The sequence below is a fragment of the Globicephala melas genome, chromosome 20 (assembly GCF_963455315.2).
Source record: "Globicephala melas chromosome 20, mGloMel1.2, whole genome shotgun sequence".
Taxonomy (NCBI): domain Eukaryota; kingdom Metazoa; phylum Chordata; class Mammalia; order Artiodactyla; family Delphinidae; genus Globicephala; species Globicephala melas.
Genome location: NC_083333.1, coordinates 44,298,681 through 44,325,240, shown reverse-complemented (window position 1 = coordinate 44,325,240; position 26,560 = coordinate 44,298,681). Strand labels below are relative to the sequence as shown.

Here is a 26,560-nt window from a genome sequence, read left to right as displayed (position 1 = left end):
GAAACGCTAAATTGAAGTTAAGCCAATTTCTTTACAGCAGGACTTCTCAGAACCTTGAATATACTAATGTGAATTGCGACTGTCCAAGAGGGAGACAGAGCGTGCAGTATTTTTCAAAATTATTTGACCACCAAAACATTTTTTATGAAGTTTTATTAATATCTCACAGACACATTTTCAGAGATCCTGAACTACCCTCGGCCATCTTCAGTAGGAAAGAGTAGAAACCAAAAGGCAGAGCCAGTGCAGCACTGGGAGAACCTCCTGACTCCCAAGGTAACCGAGAGAGCCTGCCTCATCGTGACGGCTCCACTCTGCAGATGACACGGGTCTCGAGCGGTCAGCAACTGATCTCAAGGCCCTAGAATTTAGTGGCTTGGCCACTGCACTTACGCCGTTTATCATGGCTCCTCAGCACAGTGTCTGAGTTCAATCCCAGGAAGTATGGAATCTGTCTTTATGATAGGGAGTCTGATGCCAGGGAAATCTTTATTCCAGCAGTGAGTGGACTACCCCAGGGATCTCATCCCTCCAACTGCCTGCGTCCCATCTGTGTGCCGGGCTCCAGGTGAGCTGACTCCCTCCTCGCCTGCCTGGTCCGCCTCTCATCATCTGATCCGATTCCACTGGTGGACTGAACTGAACCAGGCTTCCACCTTCTCCAGGCAAGGACCCTGGGTTATTCACATTATTTGAGTCCACAAGGTAGGACCAAAAAAAATCTGTGGATGGCAATGATGCTGGAGATGATCTGGGATATAATTTCCACCAAATAACCCTCAAGGACCCAGCAGCCATCTTTTTGACTGAGGATACCAACCCATCATATACTCTTTTGTGTGAGATGAAATGAGATAATGTGAGACACTATATGTACAAATGTTTCATAAATGGTAAGACATCATACAAACAATAATGAATACAGTCTCCGTTGCCCTGATCAGTGATTGGTCCATTTCTAATAACCCTCAGCTTTTGATTGAGATTTCCAGTACCTGAGCCAGACCCATCTGCCCTGTCTGTCTTATCTAGAGTTCAAATTTTGATAGCCCATCCACCAGTTCCTCTGTTTTAGATACCTGCAACCGCTCAGCATAGCGCTTTTCCAGTGCCCGGACAACCTTTACGTGGCACATTGGAGATGGTTCTTGAAGTAGTGGAGAGCCAGCTTGAACTGGATCTGAGCTTTGGTGTTGGTCCGGTATATGTTGTAGCTCTTCTCCAGGGCTGCCAGCTCTGGGTCCGCCACTGGAGAACGGGGCTGGTGACCTACAATCACATTTGAGCAGGACCCCACAAGCAGGCTTCCGAGCCCATCGATAAAGAACTCTGCCAAGAGAGGGAAAGTGCGAGAAGGAAATGTGAGCTTCCGCCAGAGACCCAGGGCCATACTGCAGGTCTGGGAGGGGAGTCGGGGGGAGGGGACACAGTTTATACCCCTGGGGAGCTTCCGCCCCTGTGAAGCCACCTGCCCAGGCTACTGAGTTGAGGACAGACAATGATATGGGTAGAGAGACACAGATTGGCTTCCAACTGGACGGAACTGTGGACTCCAGGACTGAGAGGAATGAGAGGGGAAGGTCACCAGCTGCAGTTTCATAGGAGAGGATGTCTGGAAAAGAAGCAGCAGCAGCCAGGTGGGAAAAGAGGGAGGGGCCAGAGCTGGAGGCAAAGGAAGGGGAAGGGCGTCGTGGAGAAGCAGAACAGCCTGGGGGAGACAAGAAGGCAGAGAGGGTGGTGGGAGGCAAGAGAGACCACGAGGGACTTCCCTGGTGGTCCAGTGGCTAAGACTCTGAGTTCCCAATGCAGGGGGCCTGGGTTCAATCCCTGGCCAGGGAACTAGATCTCACATGCCGCAACTAAGGGTTCGCATGCCGCAACTAAAGACCCTGCATGCTGCAACAAAGATCCTGCACATGGCAATGAAGATCCAGTGTGCCGCAACGAAGACCCAGTGCAGCCAAGTAAATAAATAAATATTCTAAAAAAAAAGAGAGAGACCACGAGCTCTCCATTTTAGGGAGAAAGGGTGAGCTCCCCATTTTGGGGAGAAAGGACAAGCTCCCCTGAGCAGTGGCACACGGCCCTCCCTCCTTGGGAAAAAATAGGCTTCTGAGATCTGTCCACAGCACAGCTCCCTTCCTCACTCTTCCAGCCTCCCCACCTGAATGAGCCACTCGCTGCAGGCGGGGGTCGAAGCCCACTCTTTGGAGCCGCTCTGTGTGGGCCAGGAAGAAGTTGACAACGCCACTCGTCACCACGCAGCTGGGGAAGCCGTCCAGGGGCCGGAAAGATCCTGACCGCCGGTGGAGACAGTTCCCATTCTCACTGTGCTCCAGGAACAGCTTAAACTGGAACACGTTTCCAAGCACACTGCCGCCTACCTAGCCGGTGGGCAGAGAAATCCACATTAGAGAATAGACTCAGTATCCATGTAGCTGCTGTCAAGAAGCCTTCCTGGACTGAACCTCAGTTATGACAAAAATCACACCCTTTATCTACCCTTCATACTACACTTACACCAAGTCCAAAGGGCAGACAACTCTGCTCCGTTTACCCTCCAGCAGGCTCACTCTTTCCAGGTGACTCACTCCCTTCCAGTACAAGTAGTGGTGTTTAGGTGCAAGAGGCAGCCTGCTCGTGCAGGGGTCCCTGTGTGGACTTCCTGCAGCCAGTAGTTTGTCTCAAGCTGCCTTCGTTCCGTTCTCTGCTCCCGGCTCACCTCTCTGTGCTGCCCGTCCCTGCACTCGTGGGAGATGCATGCATCTAGCTGTTGGAGCCCGAACAAAACAGGACAAGCAATTATATCTATTCCTGAACCATCATAATCACCCTGGGTAGCACACCAGTCTGATTGTCTGCCATCACCTGTACTTTCCCTCCCCCCTTAGTAAATGAACCCTCTTGAGTTTTAACTGGACTAAATTAAAGTCTAGCCAATTAACCCAATAAAGATGAAATTTTCCCACTTCCCTTGCAAGGTCTGACCATGTGTCTAAGTCCTGGCTGAAAGGATGTGATTCAGAACAGATGTCTGCAACTTTTATAAAGATCTCAATCTTAAAAGAGAACTTGTCCTTCACTTCCCCTCTCCCCATTTCTTCCGACCATACAGCTGAGGACCACGAAGATGGACAAACAACGGGGAAGGAAGCTGGTCCAGGATGACCCTGGAAGGAGAGTCGAGTGCCAGCTTGCATTCTTACACGGGTGGGAACTGCACCTTCTATGTCATTTACGCTATTGTGATTGGGTCTCTAGAGACATCTTAGTCAAGTCAGATGCTTTGGGGACTGTCCACCTGGAGTATGAAGTAACTGTGGTCACTGTGCTACTTCTTATACATTTTCTTTCTTTTTAACAGCTATATTGAGATAGCTTTGACATATTAAAATTGTATATATTTAAGGTGTACAGCTTGGTGTTTTGATGTATGTATACGTTGTGAAAAGATCACCACACAAGCTAATTGACAAATCTATCACCTCTACCTAGTAATCTCTGCAAATTTCAAAAATACAATGCAGCATTATTAATTACTGTCACCTTTTTCTTCTCTTTTCTATATGTGACTTGACTTTTGATGTTTTTGTTATTTTTTTAATGTCCTTAAGGCCACATAGTCTTTTATAGCCTTGTGCCATTTTCATTTTTGTAACGGTGTGTGACAGCGCCAGAGCCCCGCTCGCTTTCTCTGGCCACTCCAGAGAGGAGGAAGGTAGAAGTAATAAACACACCATTTTAAAAACAGAACAACGGTGAGTTTTGGGCGTGGGTGTTGGTGTAATTTGCTCAAAGAAAAGTAAGAACAGAGGCAGAAGCGGAACTCGTGTGTCTGATTCCCGCGTGATGGTCTCAACCCCGGAGCTGTGCTGCATCACCTCCTGCACCGGGCCCTCCCCCGCCCCTTCTGCCCTCCCTTCTCTCTTTCCCTCCTCTTCTTTCGCATACTTCCCTCTCTTCCTTTCTCCTCCCCTTCCCCTCTCACTTGTCAGATTGCAATGGGGTAGAACTAGCAACTCTCCCTTACCACGTCCAGTTCTGTCTTCTCTAGGACATCCACCAGCACCTCAATCTTGGTCTTGTCGTTGAAGAGAAAGTCATCGTCCACCCAGAGAACGTATTTGGTGGTGACCTGAGATATGGCCAGGTTCCTACCAGCAAACCAACCCTGTGAGTAGAGTGAGGTTAGATGGTGGTTGCCTGCCCTGCTTCATATCAGCGTCACCTGGGAGATTTCTCAGTTCCCAACAAGCAGGCTGAACCACAAACAGTGGCTGAGAACCTCTGGGTTAAAGGGAGTCCATGTCTCAGAGACACTGGAAGAGGGACAGGGACTCTCTGGATCAAAGACTGAGACAAAGGCAGAAAGTCCTTCCTTGGCCCTGTGGCTAACATGGACCGATGGAAGTCCCCTTTCACCCCAGAGAGTCTCTGTGGCTCTCCCGCCCTTTCCCCTCATGCAGCCTGGAAGCTGTTGGAGCGGGGGACACTCTGGTACGTATAATATCCACTATCCACTTCCTCCTGTGTGTGCTTGAAAGATGGTGCATGGGGGAGAGAGACGCTCCAGCGAGGGGGGAATTATAGGGATGAGAGGTTTCTCTGCTGTTGGACCTGCATGTTAGGAAACCTTAGCCTGTCGGACACCTCAAGTCACTTAGAAGGCCCTCAATCAATTTCCACACCAAGTGTGAGGAGAGGCAGATTAACTACCCTGTTAATGCAGAAAAGGGAGAGTGGCCTGATTTCTCTGTGAATTCGGAATCAGCAAGGGGACTCCCCGCCCATGCCAGGCCCCTGCTGCCTTGGGAGGGCCACTGAAGCAGCCCCATTCAGGGCAGAACCTGACTGTGGGCCCTCTTGTCCCGGGATCCGGGTGTCTCCCCATCTGGGAGGGACATACCTTCCCATAAGGCATGGTGTAATACTCCACGTGGCTGTCATTAATTTTCAGGGGCTCCTTGCTGTCATCAGCCACGATCACGGTCAAATCTGGGTAATACTCACGAATGCTCCGGACCATGGTCATGAGCTTGTGGGGACGGAGGAAAGTTTTGGTGGCAATGGTCACCAGGTCTCTGAGCTTCCTCTCTGAGCAAGAAAGGGTAGATGTCAGAGCTCTGTCTTCAGGAAGCCTCGCTGTCCTGACTTGCATCATTCTGGGGGCACATGGGTCGTCTGGTGCGGTGGGGTCAGCTGAAGTTAACGCATGCTGAAAGCTACACCCTCACCTATTGTTGTGGGTGAATGCAAGAGAACCCGACTGCAGAGCCACTTTTCAGAATGACAGAAATCAGAAATCATTCTATAAACCCTTTTCAGTACATGCTGCAGCATTACCCAGCTTCTCCTGGGTCTGTGGGAGAGAATGGAAATGAGACAGGGAGACAAGAGTACAGCCATTTTGGAAAAAGACCGGTCTTGGGTAAACAAGACTTGCAAACTAAAGAACAAAGGCCCTGGGGGCCCGAGTCCCAGAGGAAAAGAACCAGACTCACAGGAATAAAAGATTAACTTTATCTCTGTGCCACTAAGAGTATACCTAGTTGCCACAAGACAAGAAGCTCAACTGTAAATTTTCGCCTAATCTGTTCCTGGGCTTTCTTACAGAACATTCTCATGCATTTCTTCCCCCTCACGGAAGGGCTCCCTATTCCTGACAGCCACCATGCAGCCACCCGCTGCTGAGCAAAGAAGTTGGATGATTTCTGGAAATTATCCGTGATCGTGAGACAAACCTCCCTTTTGTTATAAAAGCAACTCTTCCCTTCTACTCGAGGAGTTGGCACTTTTTTCCCGCCTTCTCTCTCTCTCTCTTTTAAATTTTATTTTATTTTTTATACAGAAGGTTCTTATTAGTTATCCATTTTATACGTATTAGTGTATACATGTCAATCCCAATCTCCCAATTCATCCCACCACCACCACCCCCCCGCCACTTGGTGTCCATACATTCGTTCTCTACATCTATGTCTCTATTTCTGCCCTGCAAACCGATTCATCTGTACCATTCTTCTAGGTTCCACATATATGCATTAATATACGATATCTGTTTTTCTCTTTCTGACTTACTTCACTCTGTATGACAGTCTCTAGATCCATCCACATCTCTACAAATGACCCAATTTCGTTCCTTTTTATGGCTGAGTAATATTGCATTGTATATATGTACCACATCTTCTTTATCCATTCGTCCGTCAATGGACACTTAGGTTGCTTCCATGTCCTGGCTATTGTAAATAGAGCTGCAATGAACATTGTGGTACTTGACTATTTTTGAATTATGGTTTTCTCAGGGTATATGCCCAGTAGTGGGATTGCTGGGTTGTATGGTAGTTCTATTTTTAGTTTTTTAAGGAACCTCCATACTGTTCTCCATAGTGGCTGTATCAATTTACATTCCCACCAACAGTGCAAGAGGGTTCCCTTTTCTCCACACCCCCTCCAGCATTTGTTGTTTGTAGATTTTTTGATGATGCCCATTCTAACTGGTGTGAGATGACACCTCATTGTAGTTTTGATTTGCATTTCTCTAATAATTAGTGATGTTGAGCAGCTTTTCATGTGCCTCTTGGCCATCTGTATGTCTTCTTTGGAGAAATGTCTATTCAGGTCTTCTGCCCATTTTTGGATTGGGTTGTTTGTTTTTTTAATATTGAGCTGCATGAGCTATTTATATATTTTGGAGATTAATCCTTTGTCTGTTGATTCGTTTTGCAAATATTTTCTCCCATTCTGAGGGTTGTCTTTTCCTCTTGTTTATGGTTTCCTTTGCTGTGCAAAAGCTTTTAAGTTTCATTAGGTCCCATTTGTTTATTTTTGTTTTTATTTCCATTACTCTAGGAGGTGAGTCAAAAAAGATCTTGCTGTGATTTATGTCAAAGAGTGTTCTTCCTATGTTTGCCTCTAAGAGTTTCATAGTGCCCGGTATTACATTTAGGTCTCTAATGCATTTTGAGTTTATTTCTGTGTATGGTGTTAGGGAGTATTCTAATTTCATTCTTTTACATGTAGCTGTCCAGGTTTCCCAGCACCACTTATTGAAGAGACTGTCTTTTCCATTGTATATCCTTGCCTCCTTTGTCATAGATTAGTTGACCATAGGTGCGTGGGTTTATCTCTGGGCTTTCTATCCTGTTCCATTGAACTATATTTCTGTTTTTGTGCCAGTACCATATTATCTTGATTACTGTAGCTTTGTAGTATAGTCTGAAGTCAGGGAGTCTGATTCCTCTAGCTCCATTTTTTTCCCTCAAGACCACTTTGGCTATTCGGGGCCTTTTATGTCTCCATACAAATTTTAAGATTTTTTGTTCTAGTTCTGTAAAAAATGCCATTGGTAATTTGATAGGGATTGCACTGAATCTGTTGATTGCTTTGGGTAGTATAGTCATTTTCACAATACTGATTCTTCCAATCCAAGAACACGGTATATCTTTCCATCTGTTTGTATCATCTTTAATTTCTCTCATCAGTATCTTATAGTTTTCTGCATACAGGTCTTTTGTCTCCATAGGTAGGTTTATTCCTAGGTATTTTATTCTTTTTGTTGCAGTGGTAAATGGGAGTGTTTCCTTAATTTCTCTTTCAGGTTATTCATCATTAGTGTATAGGAATGCAAGAGATTTCTGTGCATTAACTTTGTATCCTGCAACTTTACCAAATTCATTGATTAGCTCTAGTAGTTTTCTGGTGGCATCTTTAGGATTCTCTATGTATAATATCATGTCGTCTGCAAACAGTGACAGTTTTACTTCTTCTTTTCCAACTTGAATTCCCTTTATTTCTTTTTCTTCTCTGACTGCCATGGCTAGGACTTCAAAAATTATGTTAAATAATAGCGGTGAGAGTGGACATTCTTGTCTTGTTCCTGATCTTAGAGGAAATGCTTTCAGTTTTTCACCATTGAGAATGATGTTTGCTGTGGGTTTGTCATATATGGCTTTTATTATGTAGAGGTAGGTTCCCTCTATGCCCACTTTCTGGAGAGTTTTTATCACAACTGGGTGTTGAATTTTGTCAAAAGCTTTTTCTGCATCTATTGAGATGATCATATGGTTTTTTTCTTCAATTTGTTAATATGGTGTATCCCATTGATTGACTTGCATATATTGAAGAATCCTTGCATCCCTGGGATAAATCCCACTTGATCATGGTGTATGATCCTTTTAATGTGTTGTTGGATTCTGTTTGCTAGTATTTTGTTGAGGATTTTTGCATCTATATTCATCAGTGATATTGGTCTGTAATTTTCTTTTTTTGTAGTATCTTTGTCTGGTTTTGGTATCAGGGTGATGGTGGCCTCATAGAATGAGTTTGGGAGTGTTCATTCCTCTGCAATTTTTTGGAAGAGCTTGAGAAGGATGGGTAATAGCTCTTCTCTAAATGTTTGATAGAATTCACCTGTGAAGCCATCTGGTCCTGGTCTTTTGTTTGTTGGAAGATTTTTAATCACAGTTTCAATTTCATTACTTGTGATTGGTCTATTTATATTTTCCATTTCTTCCTGGTTCGGTCTTGGAAGGTTACACCTTTCTAAGAATTTGTCCATTTCTTCCAGGTTGTCCATTTTATTGGCATAGAGTTGCTTGTTGTAGTCTCTGAGGATGCTTTGTATTTCTGCAGTGTCTGTTGTAACTTCTCCTTTTTCATTTCTAATTTTATTGATTTGAGTCCTCTCCCTCTTTTTCTTGATGAGTCTGGCTAATGGTTTATCAATTTGGTTTATCTTCTCAAAGAACCAGGTTTTAGTTTTATTGATCTTTGCTATTGTCTTCTTTGTTTGTATTTCATTTATTTCTGCTCTGATCTTTATAATTTCTTTCCTTCTAATAACTTGCGTTTTGTTTGTTCTTCTTTCTCTAGTTGCTTTAGGTGTAAGGTTAGATTGTTTATTTGAGATTTTTCTTGTTTCCTGAGGTAGGCTTGTATTGCTATAAACTTCCCTCTTAGAACTGCTTTTGCTGCATCCCATAGGTTTTGGATCATCATGTTTTTGTTGTCATTTGTCTCTAGGTATTTTTTGATTTCCTCTTTGATTTCTTCAGTGGTCTCTTGGTTATTTAGTAACGTATTGTTTAGCCTCCATGTGTGGTTTTTTTTTTAACGTTTTTTCCCTGTAATTGATTTCTAATCTCATAGCGTTGTGGTCAGAAAAGATGCTTGATATGATTTCAGTTTTCTTAAATTTACTGTGGCTTGATTTGTGACCCAAGATGTGATCTATCCTGGAGAATGTTCCGTGTGCACTTTAGAAGAAAGTGTAATCTGCTGTTTCTGGATGGAATGTTTTATAAATATCAATTAAATCTATCTGGTCTGTTGTGTCATTTAAAAGTTATGTTTCCTTATTAATTTTCTGTTTGGATGATCTGTCCATTGGTTTAAGTGAGGTGTTAAAGTCCCCCACTATTATTGTGTAACTGTCGATTTCCTCTTTTATAAGCTGTTAGCAGTTGCCTTATGTATTGAGGTGCGCCTATGTTGGGTGCATATATATTTATAATTGTTACATCTTCTTCTTGGATTGATCCCTTGATCATTATGTAGTGTCCTTCCTTGTCTCTTGTCACATTCTTTATTTTAAAGTCTGTTTTATCTGATAGGAGTATTGCTACTCCAGCTTTCTTTTGATTTCCATTTGTATGGAATATCTTTTTCCATCTCCTCACTTTCAGTCTGTATGTGTCCCTAGGTCTGAAGTGGGTCTCTTGTAGGCAGCATATATATGGGTCTTGTTTTTATATCCATTCAGTGAGCCTGTATCTTTTGCTTGGAGCATTTAAGCCACTCATGTTTAAGGTAATTATTGATATGTATGTTCCTTTGACCATTTTCTTAATTGCTATGGGCTTGTTTTTGTAGGTCCTTTTCTTCTCTTGTGTTTCCCACTTAGAGAAGTTCCTTTAGCATTTGTTGTAGAGCTGGTTTGGTGGTGCTGAATTCTCTTAGCTTTTGCATGTCTGTCGAATCTGAATGAGATCCTTGCCGGGTAGAGTAATCTTGGCTGTAGGTTCTTCCCTTTCATCACTTTAAATGTATCATGCCACTCCCTTCTGGCTTATAGAGTTTCTGCTGAGAATCAGATGTTAACCTTATGGGAGTTCCCTTGTATGTTATTTGCCATTTTTCCCTTGCTGCTTTCAATAATTTTTCTTTGTCCTTAATTTTTGTCAGTTTGATTACTATGTGTCTCAGCATGTTTCTCCCAGGGTTTATCCTGTATGGGACTCTCTGCACTTCCTGGACTTGGGTGGCTATTTCCTTTCCCATGTTAGGGAAGTTTTCGACTATAATCTCTTCAAATATTTTCTCGGGTCCTTTCTGTCTCTTTTCTCCTTCTGGGTCCCCTATAATGCAAATGTTGTTGCCTTTAGTGTTGTCCCAGAGGTCTCTTAGGCTGTCTTCATTTCTTTTCATTCTTTTTTCTTTATTCTGTTCTGCAGCAGTGAATTCCACCATTCTGTCTTCCAGGTCATGTATCCGTTCTTCTGCCTCTGCTATCCTGCTATTGATTCCTTCTAGTGTATTTTTCATTTCAGTTATTGTATTGTTCACCTCTGTTTGTTTGCTCTTTAATTCTTCTAGGTGCTTGTTAAACATTTCTTGCATCTTCTCGATCTTTGCCGCCATTCTTTTTCCAAGGCCCTGGATCATCTTCACTATCATTATTCTGAATTCTTTTTCTGGAAGGTTGCCTATCTCCACTTCATTTAGTTGTTTTTCTGGGGTTTTATCTTGTTCCTTCATCTGGTACTTAGTCCTCTGCCTTTTCATTTTGTCTATCTTTCTGTGAATATGGTTTTCATTCCACAGGCTACAGGACTGTAGTTCTTGCTTCTGCTGTCTGCCTTCTGGTGGATAAGGCTGTCTGAGAGGCTTGTCTCCTGCCTTCTCTCTTGTGCACAAACTATCTCTTTTAATAAAAAGCTCTGTGTGCCTAAGTCTTGCAGAAGCAATATTCATTTCTATGGTATTGCTGCTGCCCAAGAATCTGGAAAGGGCTCAGTAACAGAAAGTGTCAAGTAAATCATGTTCAAGAGCATGGCAAATGAATCCTCTCCTACCTTTTCTCTTCTCAGGCCACATGATAAGTTTGGTTCTTTTGTTATAGTAAAGAGAGAATCAGGGGCCTGAATTACCATAGGAGGTGGTCAAGGTAGGGGACTCCCAGCCAAGTTGGTGGTATAGAATTTTGCTTTGAAATTCCATATTTTTCCAAACACATAGCAATGATAAAGAAAAATGCAGACACAGCTGTGCTCAAAAATAGACAACATTTCTTCCAAGAACAGATATCAACAGCTGTGAGCAGAGCTGGAGCTGGGTGTGCAGCAATCTGAGGTCAGAACAGCAGAGGAGTCTGGGAGGCCAAGTCTGAGTGTTTTAATGGAATAAAAGTGTCTCATAAGGTATGTGGGTCCACAGCCAGGCTTTTTGCTAGAAGCCACACACTGAAGCCAGGCTGCACTCCCTCCATCTCTCACCACATACTACCTGCTGGGCAAGGAACCCCAAACATCCATCATCCCTGTACACAACTCTGGTTGCAGAGATGACACCACATCACAGCCAAGCCCTGTGCCAAGCCACCCTTAGGCCCAGCAACTGGCTCTTCAGTGATGACAGTATCACTAGGGAACAAGGACCCCAACACTCCGGTATGAAATGATGGACTAGGAATCTTGGGCTAGTGGAAGTAGAAGCAATTGTAAAGCTGTGAGATGGGAACAAATCAGGAGAGAGAGAGAGAGAGAGGAAAGAGGGAGAAAGAGGGAGAGAGGAGAAAACAAAACAAACAAGCAAAAGCCTCCTACTCAAGATGAGCCACCAGCAAAAATTCCAAGACACTCAAAGAAAACTACAGCCAGCAAATCGACCCTGCACAGTGTGTATCTACCACTCTAGATAGACAAAATCATAGAGGAAGCTGAAAAGGATTTTAAATGAGAATGTTTAAAATCTTTAAAGTGACAAATCACAGAATCACCTATATGAAAAAGAAAATATGGAACAAAAACAGGCATAAATGAAACGAGAATATTTAGATATGAAACCAACTTAAAATTACTGAAGATAAGTGTAAAGAACCAAAAGGGAGACCTGACTTCAGATATTTAAAATTTTTTAACTAACATAAGAGAATGCTATGAACAGCTCTATGACAAAAAAAAAAAAGTAGGCAATTTACATCAAATTTAAGACAACTTTACAGAAACATTTTAAAAATTGACTCAATGTACATACAGATCAATAACCATTAAAGACACAGAACTGATAGTTTTAAATTTCTTCCCTTTCTCTCACTCCTTCCCATCCACATTCCCATCCTTAACCACCTTCCCCAAAACTTGGACCAAAAAAAAAAAAAAAAAAAGACATAAGGATCAGATAAGTTGTAATAAAACTCCAAGAGACGTATTATTCTTATTTTATTACAATTCACTTCAGCAAACAGTGAAAAAAGGAAAGCTATCCACCTTGTCTTACGAGACTTGTGTAATATTGACAACAAAACTGGGCAAGGACATTACAGGAAAAAATAGTCTCAGTTTTGAATACAGGTGCAAGAATCCTATATAAAATTTCATCAAATTTAATTCAGCATTTAATCAACTAATACATTGCAATCAAGATGGGTTTATTCCAGAAATACAGGAACAATTTCAACAGCAGGAAATCAATAATGTAAGTCACTACATAAACCCAATTAAAGGAGAAAAATTATTTCAATGGGTACAGACAATTTATCTGATAAAGTTCAATACTCATTCATATAAAAACTCTCTGCAAGGAAATAGAAAGTAGAAATAGAAAAATTCTTAGCAGCAGTAATAGAAGGAAAGGGACTTCCCTGGTGGTCCAGAGGTTAAGACTTTGCCTTCCAATGCAAGGGGTGCAGGTTCAATCCCTAGTCGAGGAGCTAAGACCCCACATGCCTCACAGCCAAAAAACCAAAACATAAAACAGAAGCAATATTGTAACAAATTCAATAGAGACTTTAAAAAAATGGTCCACGTCAGAAATAGAAGGAAAGAAGGAAACTTTCTTACCCTGACACATCTACCACACTCCTACCCAGCAAACATGAATGGTAGAGCATTCGAATGTTCTTAAACTCAGGAACAAGCAAAAGTGCCTTCTACCACTGCTATCATTCAACACTGTCCTGCAGATTTTAGCAAAATGCAGTAAGACAAGAAAACTAAACAAATGATAAGAACTGGAAAAGAAGAGACAAAAATTATTATTTGTTCAAGAGACTCTATGTTAAAAACGATCACTAATATGAGTGCAAGAACGATGCTGCTTGTGTAAGTTAAGCATTCAAAAATCACTAATGTCCTATATACCAACAGCAACCAATTAAAATGTAGAAGAAAAAGATCCAATTTATAAAAGCAATAAAAAATATAAAGTACCTAAGACTAAATCCAATGAAGTGTGCAATTCCTTTACAAATAAAACTAGAAAATAAATTATTGAAGAACCTATGAAGAGACTATGACATGGAGATTATAACATGGAGTGGTATACCAGATTCATGGTTGGGAATATTCAACTTCATAAAACTGTCAATTCATCTCTAATTAATCTACAAATTCTATGAAATTCTCATCAAAATCTCAAGGGATTTTGGAGGATCTTGATGAGCTGATGCCAAAACGCTAATGAAAAAGTAAAAGACCAAGAAGGGCTGAGAAAAGTTTGCTAAATGAAATACAGTCATCCTGAAGTATAGAATTTATCCCCACTAGATACAAAACCTGTTATAAAGTGTATGGAAACATTATGGAATGAGCCCAAGGATAAATAGATCGATGTGACCTAAGAAAGGTTCAGACCCCTGCATGCATGAAAGTGGGTGTGTGAACGGCTGGCTGTACGAGCAGTAGGCGGCTGCACCACTAGGTCTGTGGTGGTGGGACAACAGGCTCTCCATACACAAAAAATTAGGTCCTCTTCACATGCCACACATAAGTATCTAAATGTAAGAACCAAACATGTGCAACTTTTGAAAAAAATAGAGGAGAGTATCTTTATGGCTCCAACGTAGGGAAGAATTTCTTTCTTTTTTTTTTTTTTTGTGGTACGCGGGCCTCTCACTGTTGTGGCCTCTCCCGTTGCGGAGCACAGGCTCCGGACGCGCAGGCTCAGCGGCCATGGCTCACGGGCCCAGCCGCTCCGCGGCACGTGGGATCTTCCCGGACCGGGGCACGAACCCGTGTCCCCTGCATCGGCAGGCAGACTCTCAACCACTGCGCCACCAGGGAAGCCCGGGAAGAAGTTCTTGAATAAGGCACAAAAAGCAAAAGATAGAAAACAACGAATCAATTCTATTAAAGGATAAAGCTTTTAATAACAAAAGACCCCGAAGCAAAATCAAAAGACAAGCCATGGACTGACAAAAGGTCAGAAACTAGAACTTCATGCCATACAATGTAACTTTTATGAGAAGTTCAAAAATGCATTGTACCACACTGTATATGCTGTGTGTGTGTGTGTGTGTGTGTGTACACATGTGTAAGAATAGAAATCTACATATTAAAATGTACAAAAACAGGGAAAAGAAAGATCATGACTGCTGAAAGAAGGGAGGGGAAGAAGATTGTGGTGATTTCCATTTTATTGGTAACACTTTATCTTTAAACAAATCTGAAGCCAGAAAGGGTTTTTTTGTGAACTCCTTGTACTTATTTCTTTTATTTTTGAGATAGTTATGATGTTAAGCCCATACTTTAAATCCCTCTCCACAGATATTTAATACTATTACTTTAAAATAACAATTTATATTTTGAAAAGAATCTATTTGAATAGATTACATTTTGAATATATAGGTAATACAGTAAAAAAATGTCAACTGTTCAAAATCCTAAATGTATTGAAAGTTATACCATGAAAATACTTCTTCCCATCTCTGTTCCCAACTACTTGGTTTCTTCCCAGGAGTTTACCAGTATTACTAATTTCTTGTTTATTTTTCTGTAATCAAGCAGTTATGTCTTCTTTCCCCCTTTCTTTTTACAGAAAAGGTAGCTTACTCTTTACTCTTTTCTGTACATCTTGGAAAGCATTTTGAATCAGAATAAAAACCTTCCTGCTCCTGTTTTCCTCCTCCATCCTTCTGAATGGCACTGCGTGGCATTTCATTATACCGATGGACCACACTTGATTTAACCCGTGCCTCCCACTTTTAAGGTTTTTGGCATTGCAAACAATGCTGCAATAAATACCTTCAAACAAATGTCATTTCACACAGATGTAAGCATCTTAGGATAATTTCTAGAAGCCACATGGTAAGTGGCTGGACCAAAGCACATATACGTTTAAAATGCTGATAGGACTTCCCTGGCGGTGCAGTGGTTAAGAATCTGCACTTCCACTGCAGGGGGCACGGGTTCCATCCCTGGTCAGGGAACTAAGATACGGCTCGCAGTTTATATTTCCCCACTCTTCCAACACAATATGAATGTAGTTTTCATTTGCACTTTTCTTAGCATGAAATTGAGCATATATTTTAATGGCTAAAAGTATTCTTGAATTTAACTTTTTGTGAATTGGCTTATTCTTTTCTTATTGTTCTTTTCTTATTCATGTTCTTTTCTTATTGATTCACAAGTGCTCTTAAGTAAAATTAGACCTTTGACTTTAATGTGTGTTGAAGATATTTTTTCCCAATTCATCCTTTGTCATTTGACTTTGCATATGGTAAGTTTCTGTCATAAAAACATTAAAAATTGTTATGTATTTTATGTTTTTAGTCTTTTCCTTATGGCCCGTGGGTTTTGTGTCATATTTAGAAAAGCATTATACGCCAAAGTTTTTATTAATTAATTAATTTACTTGGCTGTGCCACACAGCATGCGGGATCTTAGTTCCCGGACCAGGGATTGAACTCATGCCCCTGCAGTGGAAACACAGAGTCCTAACCACTGGACTGCCAGGGAAGTCCCTCCAAAGTTATTTTTAAACTCCACGTTTTTTTCTAGTACTTCAAAAAAAATAGATATTTGCCTATTTGGAATTTATCTTGGTATGAGCTGTGAGATAGATTCAACTTGTTCTTTTCCACATAGTTACACAGTTATCCTGCATGATTTCTTAAATAATCCATCTTTTCTCCCTTTAATTTGAAAAGCTACCTTTATCACATGGTAAACTATCAACATGTCTATTTCTAGATTTCTAATTTGATTCCATTGATGTACATATTCCTGCTCTAGTACCACTCTATCTTTATAATTATTCTTCTCCTCCATCTCAGATGGGATCCCTTCTGAATCTCACCAATATTCTATAGGACCCACCATGAAGCCCCAGAGACAAGGGCCTTACCTGGTCCAGGATCATATAACTTGGGCATAACAGGAAGGCGGATGGTCACTGGAAACTTGGCCACTGAGGACTTGGACTCCAGACTCACTGGAGAGAGAAATAAGGTCAGGTTGGGTGCACTGTGTCTGGGTCACTCCCCACGCTGCCCGGGAAGCCGACGGGATGCGGGAGTGGACTGGTGGAATGAGACTGAGGACCGCATAGTCTATGGCAGTGTGGCTCATAACCTGCTGTGCATCCCTGGGGCAACCTGCTGATCACCTCCAAAACTCACGTTTCCTCCCCGTAAGAATCTGTTGGGTAAAGTGGGCTTGGAATCAGAGGGATGGATTAAATTTGACTTTGCCTTGTTATCTGAAATTCCTTGGATAAATCACTTCACCTCCTTCTCCATCTACAAAAGCAAGATAATACTACCTGCCCCATTTTATACCTCACAGGGTCATTTTGTGATAAGAAACGTTTGAAAATCTGAAGGTGAAGAGAACTTTGCCTCTAGTTTGTGCTCATGGGAAATCTGTCCCACACTTCATTTTTTCTGTTGGTGTCCTGGGAATGCATCCTGTGTAGCTGCTCAAAATGGGAACGGGTGCCTTGAATTCAACCAGAAAGAAACTGGGACTGCCCTGCCGGTGGCAGGAGTTGTTCTCCCAGGAATTCTGGGGATGGGAATGGGGACTGGGATGGGAGGAGGAGGACAAAGCCACTGACCTGGGGGCTTCTAGTTCCCCACATCCCTCTTTCCTGTTAGTGCCCAGGACAAAATACTGATGCATAGACTGCCCCCCATCTACTGCAGCCAACATCTTCAGGTTTGCTTGCTACTGAGAATGAGGAACAGAACTGGATGGTTTCTAGGGACACAGCATGAATGATCTGTCTTCATGGAGAGTCGAGCAGGCATTTTGCCTGTCCTTTCCTTTGAGTCACTCTATGTGGTCAATGGCAACGTGGGGGATAGCACTGGGTACAGTAATTGGGAAGTTAGGTGTTTAGAGTTAGAAACAGGAGCTAGAGAGGCAGGCTTCCTGGAGGAGGAAGACTTTGAGGGCCTGATGGTGTTTTTCTGGGTCCCTAAGCATTTTGGACAGGTCCCTAAGCATCCAAGGACAGCCTCTCACCTACATCCACCCTGCAGCGCTGATACTCTGTGCTTGTGTATGTCACGTGCTGGAGTATGAAATTCAAAAGCTTCCGGTTACTGGTCGAAATGTTCAGCTGCTTCTGGCCTCTGCCCTGTACCACACTGTCTGGGATGTCAGCGAGGGTGTTCAGTGTCCCCAGAGAAGCTGTCAGGGTGACGTAGGGTGGATGAGATAGAAAGATGAAATGCAAAGAACAGCACATACCCAGAATGGCCAGTAGGGAGCAGAGTGCATAAACACGAGAGGAGAAGGATCACGGGTGCCCCTGAAACCTAGGGTCTGGCTCTGCGGTTGCTGCCCCAGCCCCAGTAAAGAAGAATCAAGTTCTAGGACCTGGTGTGTTCAAGGGCCATTTCTGAAGCATTCTTAACTCTTGCCTTGCAGGATACCATTCTTAAAGATTTCTTCCTACCCTTTCCTACCCCGGCTGCTCATATATATATCTATCTCTCCCTCTCCCTCTCTCTCCCTCTCTCTCTCTGTCTCTCTCTCTCTGTCTCTCTCTCTTATTTATTTATTTATTAAAATTTATTTATTTATGGCTGCGTTGGGTCTTCATTGCTGCGCACGGGCTTTCTCTAGTTGTGGCAAGGGGGAGCCACTCTTCATTGCAGCGCACAGGCGCTTCTCATTTCAGTGGCTTCTCTTGTTGCTGAGCATGGGCTCTAGGCATGCAGGCTTCAGTAGTTGCGGCACATGGGCTCAGTAGTTGTGCCGCACGGGCTTAGTTGCTCCACGGCATGTGGGATCTTCCCAGACCAGGGATTGAACCTGTGCCCTCTGCATTGGCAGGCAGATTCTTAACCACTGTGCCACCAGGGAAGCCCCATGGCTGCTCCTTTTGAATTCCGTTTGCCGACTCCTTGTCTATCTGACCTCCAAAGAGAGTTTTTCAGGGTTTGGTTCTGCATCCTCTTCCCTTCTTAATCTACACCTTCTCACTAGAGGAGGCAGCAGCTTTAAATACTATTCATATGCTGATGGTTTAAAAATGTACATCTTCAGGGACTTCCCTGCTGGTGCAGTGGTTAAGAATACACCTGCCTGCAGTGGTTGAGAGTCCGCCTGCCGATGCAGGGGACACAGGTTCGTGCCCCGGTCCGGGAAGATCCCACATGCCGCGGAGCGGCTAGGCCAGTGAGCCATGGCCTTTGAGCCTGTGCGTCCGGAGCCTGTGCTCTGCAACAGGAGAAGCCACAACAGTGAGAGGCCCACGTACCTCAAAAAAAAAAAAAAAAAAAAAAAGAATATGCCTGCCAATTCAGGGGACAAGGATTCGATCCCTGGTCTGGAAGATCCCACATGTTGTGGAGCAACTAAGCCCGTGCGCCGCAACTACTGAGCCTGTGCTCTAGAGCCTGTGAGCCACAACTACTGAGCCCACGCGCCATAACTACTGAAGCCCGCGCACCTAGAGCCTGTGCTCTGCAACAAGGGAAGCCACCACAATGAGATGCCTGCGCACCGCAATGAAGAGTAGCCCCCGCTCGCCGCAACTAGAGAAAGCCTGCGTGCAGCAATGAAGACCCAACGCAGCCAAAAATAAATAAAGTAAATAAATAATTTTTTTTTTTTAAGTACATCTTCAGCTCCTATCTTTCTGAAATCCAGCTGCTTCGTTGGTTGCTCTGCTAGGAAGTTTCACAAGCAGCTCAAACCGATATCTTCAAAACTGAACTATGTTTTTTTCTCGAGAAACCTGTTTTCCACCCCGTCCCTGGCTCTCCTTGCCTTGTGAATGGCATCTCCACCCACTCAGCTGTTCCAGTCCCCAAATGAAGTCATTCTTGTCCTGCTCTTTCCCCAACACCTACAGCCAATCCATGAGTGAGTCCTGCCCGGTCCACCTTCAACATGTAGCTAGAAGCCATCTGCTTCTCTCCATCCCCACTGCTACTCTCTTCCCTTGCCTTCTTGTCTTTTGCAACAGCCAGTTATCTTTAGGAAAAGTAGCCTAGATTATGTCATTCCTGCTGAAAACACTTTAGTCATTCGAGAGGTGCTTTCTGAGATCCAAACTACAGGCACTGGGAAAAGAGCAGTGAATAAGACAGACTCCCTGCCTTCAAGAAGCTTATAGTCTAGTGAGGAAGAGTGGCAATAAGCATATCATGACACATATAAAGTAATTCAGGTATGATAAGTGCCATGAAGAAGGGAACACAGAGTAGAGACAAAGTGACAAAGGTGTAGGGGGCAGCGGCAGTGAGGGTAGTTGCGGGGGAGGTGTCCAGAGGCGCCCTCTGGAGGACAGAGCAGCTTTGCTCAATCACCACCTATTACAGCCCCGTGTGGCATGCAGAAGGAGGAAAACTAAATTTCCCAGACTCCTTTTCAGTTAGGGTCTGGATGTGATTTACATCCCACCCCTTAGACATACTTGCATAGACCTTGATTTGGAGCTATCTTAAATGGGAAAGAAGGGCCAGCCACAGAGCATCCACCTTGCTGGCACTGACCCGAATAGAGACAATACGGCCCGGCTGTGGCCGCAGCTTCCTCTTGTAGCTGCAGGACCCTTGGTGGCCCAGTCCTCTGGAAGTCCTCCCTGGAACTCCAGCTACCCCACGGCTGGAAAATTCTTGACGTCTATAGGCACCCTTCCCCCTCTCCCCACCATGGACTCACGTCTAATATTTAATCAGGATAGAGACTCTGTCAAAATCTGAAACCGGCTACCATGGGGGGAAGAGGGCACAGGCAGTGAGCAAAAGACAGGATGCCAAGTGCAAAAGGGAGCTGGGAAGGGGACCCTTGCCTCATAGATGGGAGCATCTGGTCCTTCAAACTGGAGACCTGGAGAACACAGGAAAAAGGACAAAAAACAACATTTGAGAGGATGCCAAGGACTCCCTGATGCTCTCACCTTCCTGACTGACTCCTACACATCCCTCCAGAGGCCCTTTAAGTGTCACCTATCCAGAGAGTTTGCTGACCACTCCCCTCTCACCAGGGCTCTATTAGATGGTGTCCCATGGTCCTTCTCAAATTCCAGCAGTTCTAAAGCCACCAATGCCCACCCTCAGTTTTGGATGGGTGCTGTGAATTAATCCAGTCCCTTCTAGGTATCTCTGTTACTAAAGGGAAGGAAGCAATAGATAAATAATGAATTATCCTGAACACGCTCAGTTTCCTGGAATAGTCAAATTCATAGAGACAGAAAATAGAATGGTGGTTGCCAGGGACTGAGAGGAAAAGGGAGTTACTGTTAAACGGGTGCAGAGTTTCAGTTGGAAAGATGAAAAAGTTCTAGAGATGGTTGCTGGTGATGGTTGCAGAACAATGTGAATGTACTTAATGCCACAGAATTAGACACTTAAAAATGGTAAATTCTATGTTATGTATGTTTTACCACAATAAAAAAAGAACTACCCAAAATGGCAAATCATTTTTTAAATGACTATTCAAAAACACTAGCAATTCATCCGAAATGATTTTATTTTAGAATCTATCTCTGTTCTTATAATATGATCAGTTCAAGCTCTAATTCAGACATATTCTTCTTATGTGGCCTCAGATAACTCTGTGAAGTTGGCAAAATAATATTTACCTCACAGGGATGTGATGCTGAACTAAAAGAGTGTGTAAAATTCCCTCGTAGAGGAGAGTTTTAACTGGCATAAATATCCTTTGCCATATGCACTCCCTGGAGATGGGCTCATGCTTTGCCTGCTCCCATGATGCTGGAGGCCACCAAAAAGCCAATTATGTCCCAAGATTCCTCGATGCACATAGATTTCTGTCCTCTTCTGTTATCTCGGATACCCAGGGAGGTCACAGCTACTAAGGGCGATTCCCAGTGGTGGCAAGAGTGAGACTAATGAAATGGTTTCATTTCATTAAATGAAACCATGTCAAGCTTCACTGTGCTGGGTACACAGCAGGTACCCTATGAATGACTGTTCCCTTCTGCTTCCTCCTTTTGCTTAAGAAGGAATAAGAAAGTTGCTCGGGTCTTTTCTGAACGGAGATGTACCTACCTGGGATGGGAACCGTGTGCAGGGGCATCACTTCCACCCCGTGGACAGGGTACCCAAAGGGCAGGTTGGGCTGAGCCAGCAGGGGCGGTGGGCGAGGCAGCCCTTCTCTGCAGAGAAACAAAACCATTGGCAGCTGCTTCGACGCCTGTCCCTACTTAGTTCTTAAAGTGATGTTTGTACCCAGAGCTTTGGGCTGCCAATGGTGAGAAACTGAAAGTAGATTGGCCCGATCTGCCCTCCATTTTCTCTCCTCCTTTATTCCTGCCCCTCCCTCCAGCCTCTAATTCCGCACAGGAATTGAAGCAGATTACAACAAAGCACGTTCAAAGTCAAAATCACAACCAGCAAAAAAGAAGAAGCAAAATAATCAGACCATATCGGCCAACCCAGCAGCAGTGGCTAAACACCAAAGACACATCTGAACTTCCTGGTAGGCAAGGTACAAAGTAATTGACAACCAATACGCTGGACAAAGGGCAAAGCAGACCAACTCCTGAACGGTGGTAAAACGTTTCTTGTCACTGAACGAATAAAATATATAAAACTTTATCTAGGAGTGGATGTTGTCTCAATATTTTTAGAGCAACCACAGTGACCATTTCCAGGTGGCTTTGTTGTTGTAACAACCTTCAGTCAAACGCATAACACAATCCAGTGATATTTTGACTGTTTGAGGGACTAAAGGTAATACGGTTGTTAGGTAGGCTTCAGGGATCCGCTTAACCATGGAAATCATTTAGATTACCTGGAAGGAAGATTAGACTCCTGAAGTATTTACGGGAACATGAAAAGGACAAAATTTTTAAATGGAAAGGTACAGAAATAGGCAATTAACAGAAGAGGAAATACAAATGGCTAATAAATATATGGAACACGCTCAGCTGCAATATTAATCAGGGAAATGCAACTTTAAAAACAATGCAAAAAACAATGATACCTTTTCCTTGAAGCTTTAAAATGTTATGATAGCCAGTGTTGATCAGGTAGACAGTATGTAAATAAGGTACTACACTTACCGACTCTTCATGAAAGTGTGAATTAATATTGGTCCTCTTGAAGGCAATCTGGCCATATTTATTAAAAGCAGAAGTAAGTATATCCTATGATTGAGTAATTCAGATGCTAGGTAAGGGGAGAAACTTGTGGTTGTCAACAGTAGGACATGCATAAGGAGGTTTGTTTCAGCACTGCCTGAAGTGAACATCCTTATACACATCTTAATAAATGAAAGAAAGAATGGAAGTATAATGTAATATTATTATAAATTATGTAAATGTAATAATGAAAAATTTGCAAAAATCTGAATATCTTTCAATAGGGGAATGGCTTAATAAAATTCATTGCATTCATATTCATAGCTGTATAGCAATTAAAAGGAATGAGTTGGATGTATCGAACGCTCTTAAAAATGTATCATTGAGGCTCCTGGTGTTGCTTGAGTGCTCATGTGGTGCAGACCTGGTACCTCTTTTGTGAAACGGCAGCTGAGGAGACTCCCGGCGCTCGGATGACGGACAAAAAGCCCAAGAGTTTGTGCATCTGAGTATAGTTTATCCAGAGTGTAATTACAACTGGGGGTGGGGGGCATCCCTCAGACCGCAGGGGAAAATGTGAGGATCTTGAGCCCTTGAAGGGTTGAGGTGAGGAGAAAGCCCCAAGCAGGATCTTCTTTCCTGAGCATGGGGGACTGACTAGCAGAAAAATTTCCCAGAGCCGGGCCTCTTGGATACCCCTAAATTGGTAGCCAGCGTATCAGCCATTGAAAGCAGGTGCCTCAATGACTTGGCCCAGCCCGCTGTCCCCTGGAAAGCTTAGACACTTTGTGTGAAAGGGGCTTGTAAGGCAATATCTTGCTTACTCACTTGTCTGCCGCCAAGGGACACACAGCCATTGATATTCATGTATAATAGTGGTGTGTGAGATCTGGTTGTACTGACACAGGAGAGTCAATTGTTGAATTTTCAGGAACTTTGAAAGCCAGCTTTTAAACACAGCCAGTAATAAAAATTAAATTATATACATTTAAAATTAAATACAATGGGAACACAGGTAATAAATACTCAAAACTCTCCACTTCCAAATTATTTTACTACATTTTCCTATTATTCTGCTCTTGAGGTTATTTTCATCTATTGTGTCTGTGTGGTGGAGATATTTTATAACTGGAATTCAGTGATATCTTGTCTGTAGCTTGAAATCAGCCACAGTGTGATTATTAAACCACAGAAATTGGCAGACACTACAAGCCACTATCAAAAGACCATTGTGAAACATTTACACCACTGTTCATACTTCTCCCCCCAACATCCATAAACACACCTCCACACACACACGCAACACACAAATGTCCACCCCTCTTCTAAAAACACAAACTAATACACTGTACAAACCTTCTGCACCTTGATGCGGAAAGGTGCTATTCTACTTCACCTTCTAAAGGTACAGCGGGATCTACTTCATTCCTTTTTAATGCCTGAAGCTTCATCCTCCAAACTGCTTCTCTTCCCTCAGGAAGTGAATCACACCCAGAGCTCTGTCCAGAGTCACACATCACCCCATGCCTCTTATTCATTCATTTCTTGACTTGCCCAGCACAGTGCTAAACTGAGGACAAAGAGATCAATAAAGTTCCTTTCCTGGAAGGGTGAGAACCCAGAGCCAGACTCCAAAAGCTAGAATACAAAGTCATCTGTTCAGTAACAGAGGTCAGGCCAGCTCTGAATGTCACCTTTTTCTTGAAGTTCCTTTTTCAATTCTCAGAGCTAGATGCTGTTCTCCCTCTTAAAACCTACCACATCCCTCCCTCTGACTGCTGTTATAACATTGAGCTTGGGATTGAACTCTTGAGTTCCATGCAATTTGCTGAAAACACTCCCTGGGCCACAGACTGCTCGTGTGCTCTGTGATGATGGTGGCGCAGGGAGGATGTGGTGGGGAGAGTGGCCACTTGACCCCGGTGGGAGGGCACAGTCTGTATCCCTCTATTATACTGTAAGCTCATTGAGAGATGTTGTCTAGATCAGATTGATCTTTTTTTTTTTTTTTTTCCGGAACGCGGGCCTCTCACTGTTGTGGCCTCTCCCATCACGGAGCACAGGCTCCGGACGCGCAGGCTCAGCGGCCATGCCTCACGGGCCCAGCCACTCCGTTGTATGTGGGATCTTCCCGGACCGGGGCACGAACCCATGTCCCCTGCATCGGCAGGCGGACTCTCAACCACTGCGCCACCAGGGAAGCCCGAATTCCCAAGTTTTATAAATCTTTATTGAAGGACTATTTCCTCAATTCTCTTTACTTGGTTTATTCCTAATAGTTCCTTCCAGGGACCCTGCAAGAGCGGGAGTGCCTTCCTTCTCTCCCTGGACCCACACCCTCAGGAGACAGTAGGGAGAGCTTCTGTTCCACCTCAGGGCCCAAGAGCCCTCATAGTCTGCATTACCTCCTCTGAAAGTGTTCAAATTCAGCCTGTCTCCTCAGTTTCACCGCAGGGAGGTCACTCTGGCCATAGGCATCCTCAAAGTTATAGCTTCCCTGATGTCCCGAGGCTTCACATTTGCACTGGTTTTTCGGGAAGAGCCTAGAACAAGATGAGGACTAAGGTCACGGATTGGGTGGGTGGGCTGGTGGGTAAGGCGAGGCCTGAAGCCTAAGCCAGTGTGCTTTTCCCCTCAGACTCTCCTTTCCCAAGGCCACCGTCTGGGTTGGGTTGAGACTCTAGAATGACAGCAGTGGCTGTTCCCAAAGACACAGGGAGGGGAAGGAAGGGGAAAGGGCAAGAAGGCCCTTCTCTCAAAACCAACGTATGGCTACCAAAGGGGAAACGTGGGGGGAAGGGATAAATTAGGAGCTTGGGATTAACATAGACACACTACTATAGATAAAATAGATAACCAACAAGGACCTACTGCATAGCACAGGGAACTCTACACAATATTCTGTATATAACTGAATGACTTTGCTGTACACCTGAAACTAACACAACATTGTAAATCAACTAGACTCCAATAAAATAATAAAAAATAAATTTTATAATCCAAAAAAAGGCCCCCTCTCTTGAGTCATCTCCTGCACCAAACTTCTGCCACACTGCACGGCTTGTGCTATCTTAGTTCCCCGACCAGGGATCGAGCCCAGGCCCGGCAGTGAAAGCTCAGAGTCCTAACCACTGGACAGCCAGGGAATTCCCCAAGCTTCTTTAAACTTGAGAGTCGCAGGAATGTCAGTGGCATCTCAGCAACCCCGACCAGAAGAGGAGGCCAGAGGGACAGAAAGGCAGCATCTTTCCTGTGGTTTGGGTTAAACAGGCGCTCCAAAATCGTAAGGGACTTCGTTCGCTGGGAACAGAGTCTGTGCCCTGCAGACCAAGCCTTTTCCTGGTTCCGTGGTTTGGAATCACGTTCGCAATCAACACAGGTGCAGGAAGGTAGGGAACTGGCTGTAAAGTGGGCACAACAGGACACTGTGAGCCACAGGAAGGAAAGGTCAGACCAAGGTGGAATAACTTGTTATCTCACCAGATTCCATCATAGGCAAAGAGGCTCCTGACACGTTCCTCAGGTAGAAGCTTCAGCATCCCAGCAGCCGGAGCAGGGTGAGGGAGCCGTGGTTTGTGGTTACTGGACTGTGTATAAAGGTATACACTTCTGAACATAAATAACACAACGCCCAGGACCAAGAGTAAGACCGGCATCTTGAGGATCCACAGACATCTACAGCTGTTGGGACACAAAAGAGCAAAGGCTGTTAAAGTTATTTTTCTTGATTATGTAAACAAAAAAGACTTGATTGTGTAATATAGACGGGAACAGTAACTGGAGGAAAAACGTCAGTTAAACCTGTATCTTACACTACTTAGCAAGATTGATTTCTGTTAAATAGAAGAGTGAAGAATCAATTTGCAACAGAGAGACTCAATAAAAAATCAGAAATAAAAGAATAGGCGGGGGCTTCCCTGGTGGCACAGTGGTTGAGAGTCCGCCTGCCGATGCAGGGGACACGGGTTCGTGCCCCGGTCCGGGAAGATCCCACGTGCCGCGGAGCGGCTGGGCCTGTGAGCCATGGCCACTGAGCCTGCGTGTCCGGAACCTGTGCTCCGCA

General features: G+C 43.7%; 1 protein-coding gene across 1 annotated transcript; it reads right to left on the bottom strand.

Moving 5' to 3' along the window:
• Positions 1-1,123: 1,123 nt before the first annotated feature.
• On the bottom strand, positions 1,124-26,114 carry B4GALNT2 (beta-1,4-N-acetyl-galactosaminyltransferase 2 (SID blood group)). The gene is made up of 10 exons (XM_030839816.3): positions 25,978-26,114; positions 24,903-25,040; positions 21,464-21,570; positions 20,242-20,279; positions 17,460-17,640; positions 16,339-16,425; positions 4,907-5,094; positions 4,031-4,171; positions 2,165-2,384; positions 1,124-1,329 (listed from the first exon to the last, which is right to left on the bottom strand). The coding sequence occupies exons 1-10, from the start codon at positions 26,112-26,114 to the stop codon at positions 1,124-1,126; spliced, it is 1,443 nt and encodes a 480-aa protein (XP_030695676.2).
• Positions 26,115-26,560: the final 446 nt, after the last annotated feature.

What these genes read in the sequence shown, in the direction of transcription:
- B4GALNT2 (XM_030839816.3), bottom strand. Translation starts at nt 26,114, where the DNA reads ATGTTCAGAAGTGTATACCTTTATACACAGTCCAGTAACCACAAACCA. An exon ending in GCGCTGCAGGGTGGATGTAG is followed by an intron (nt 16,426 to 17,459) that starts GTGAGAGGCTGT and finishes TTCTCTCTCCAG; the next exon opens with TGAGTCTGGAGTCCAAGTCC. An exon ending in AGAAGACAGAACTGGACGTG is followed by an intron (nt 2,385 to 4,030) that starts GTAAGGGAGAGT and finishes CCCACCGGCTAG; the next exon opens with GTAGGCGGCAGTGTGCTTGG.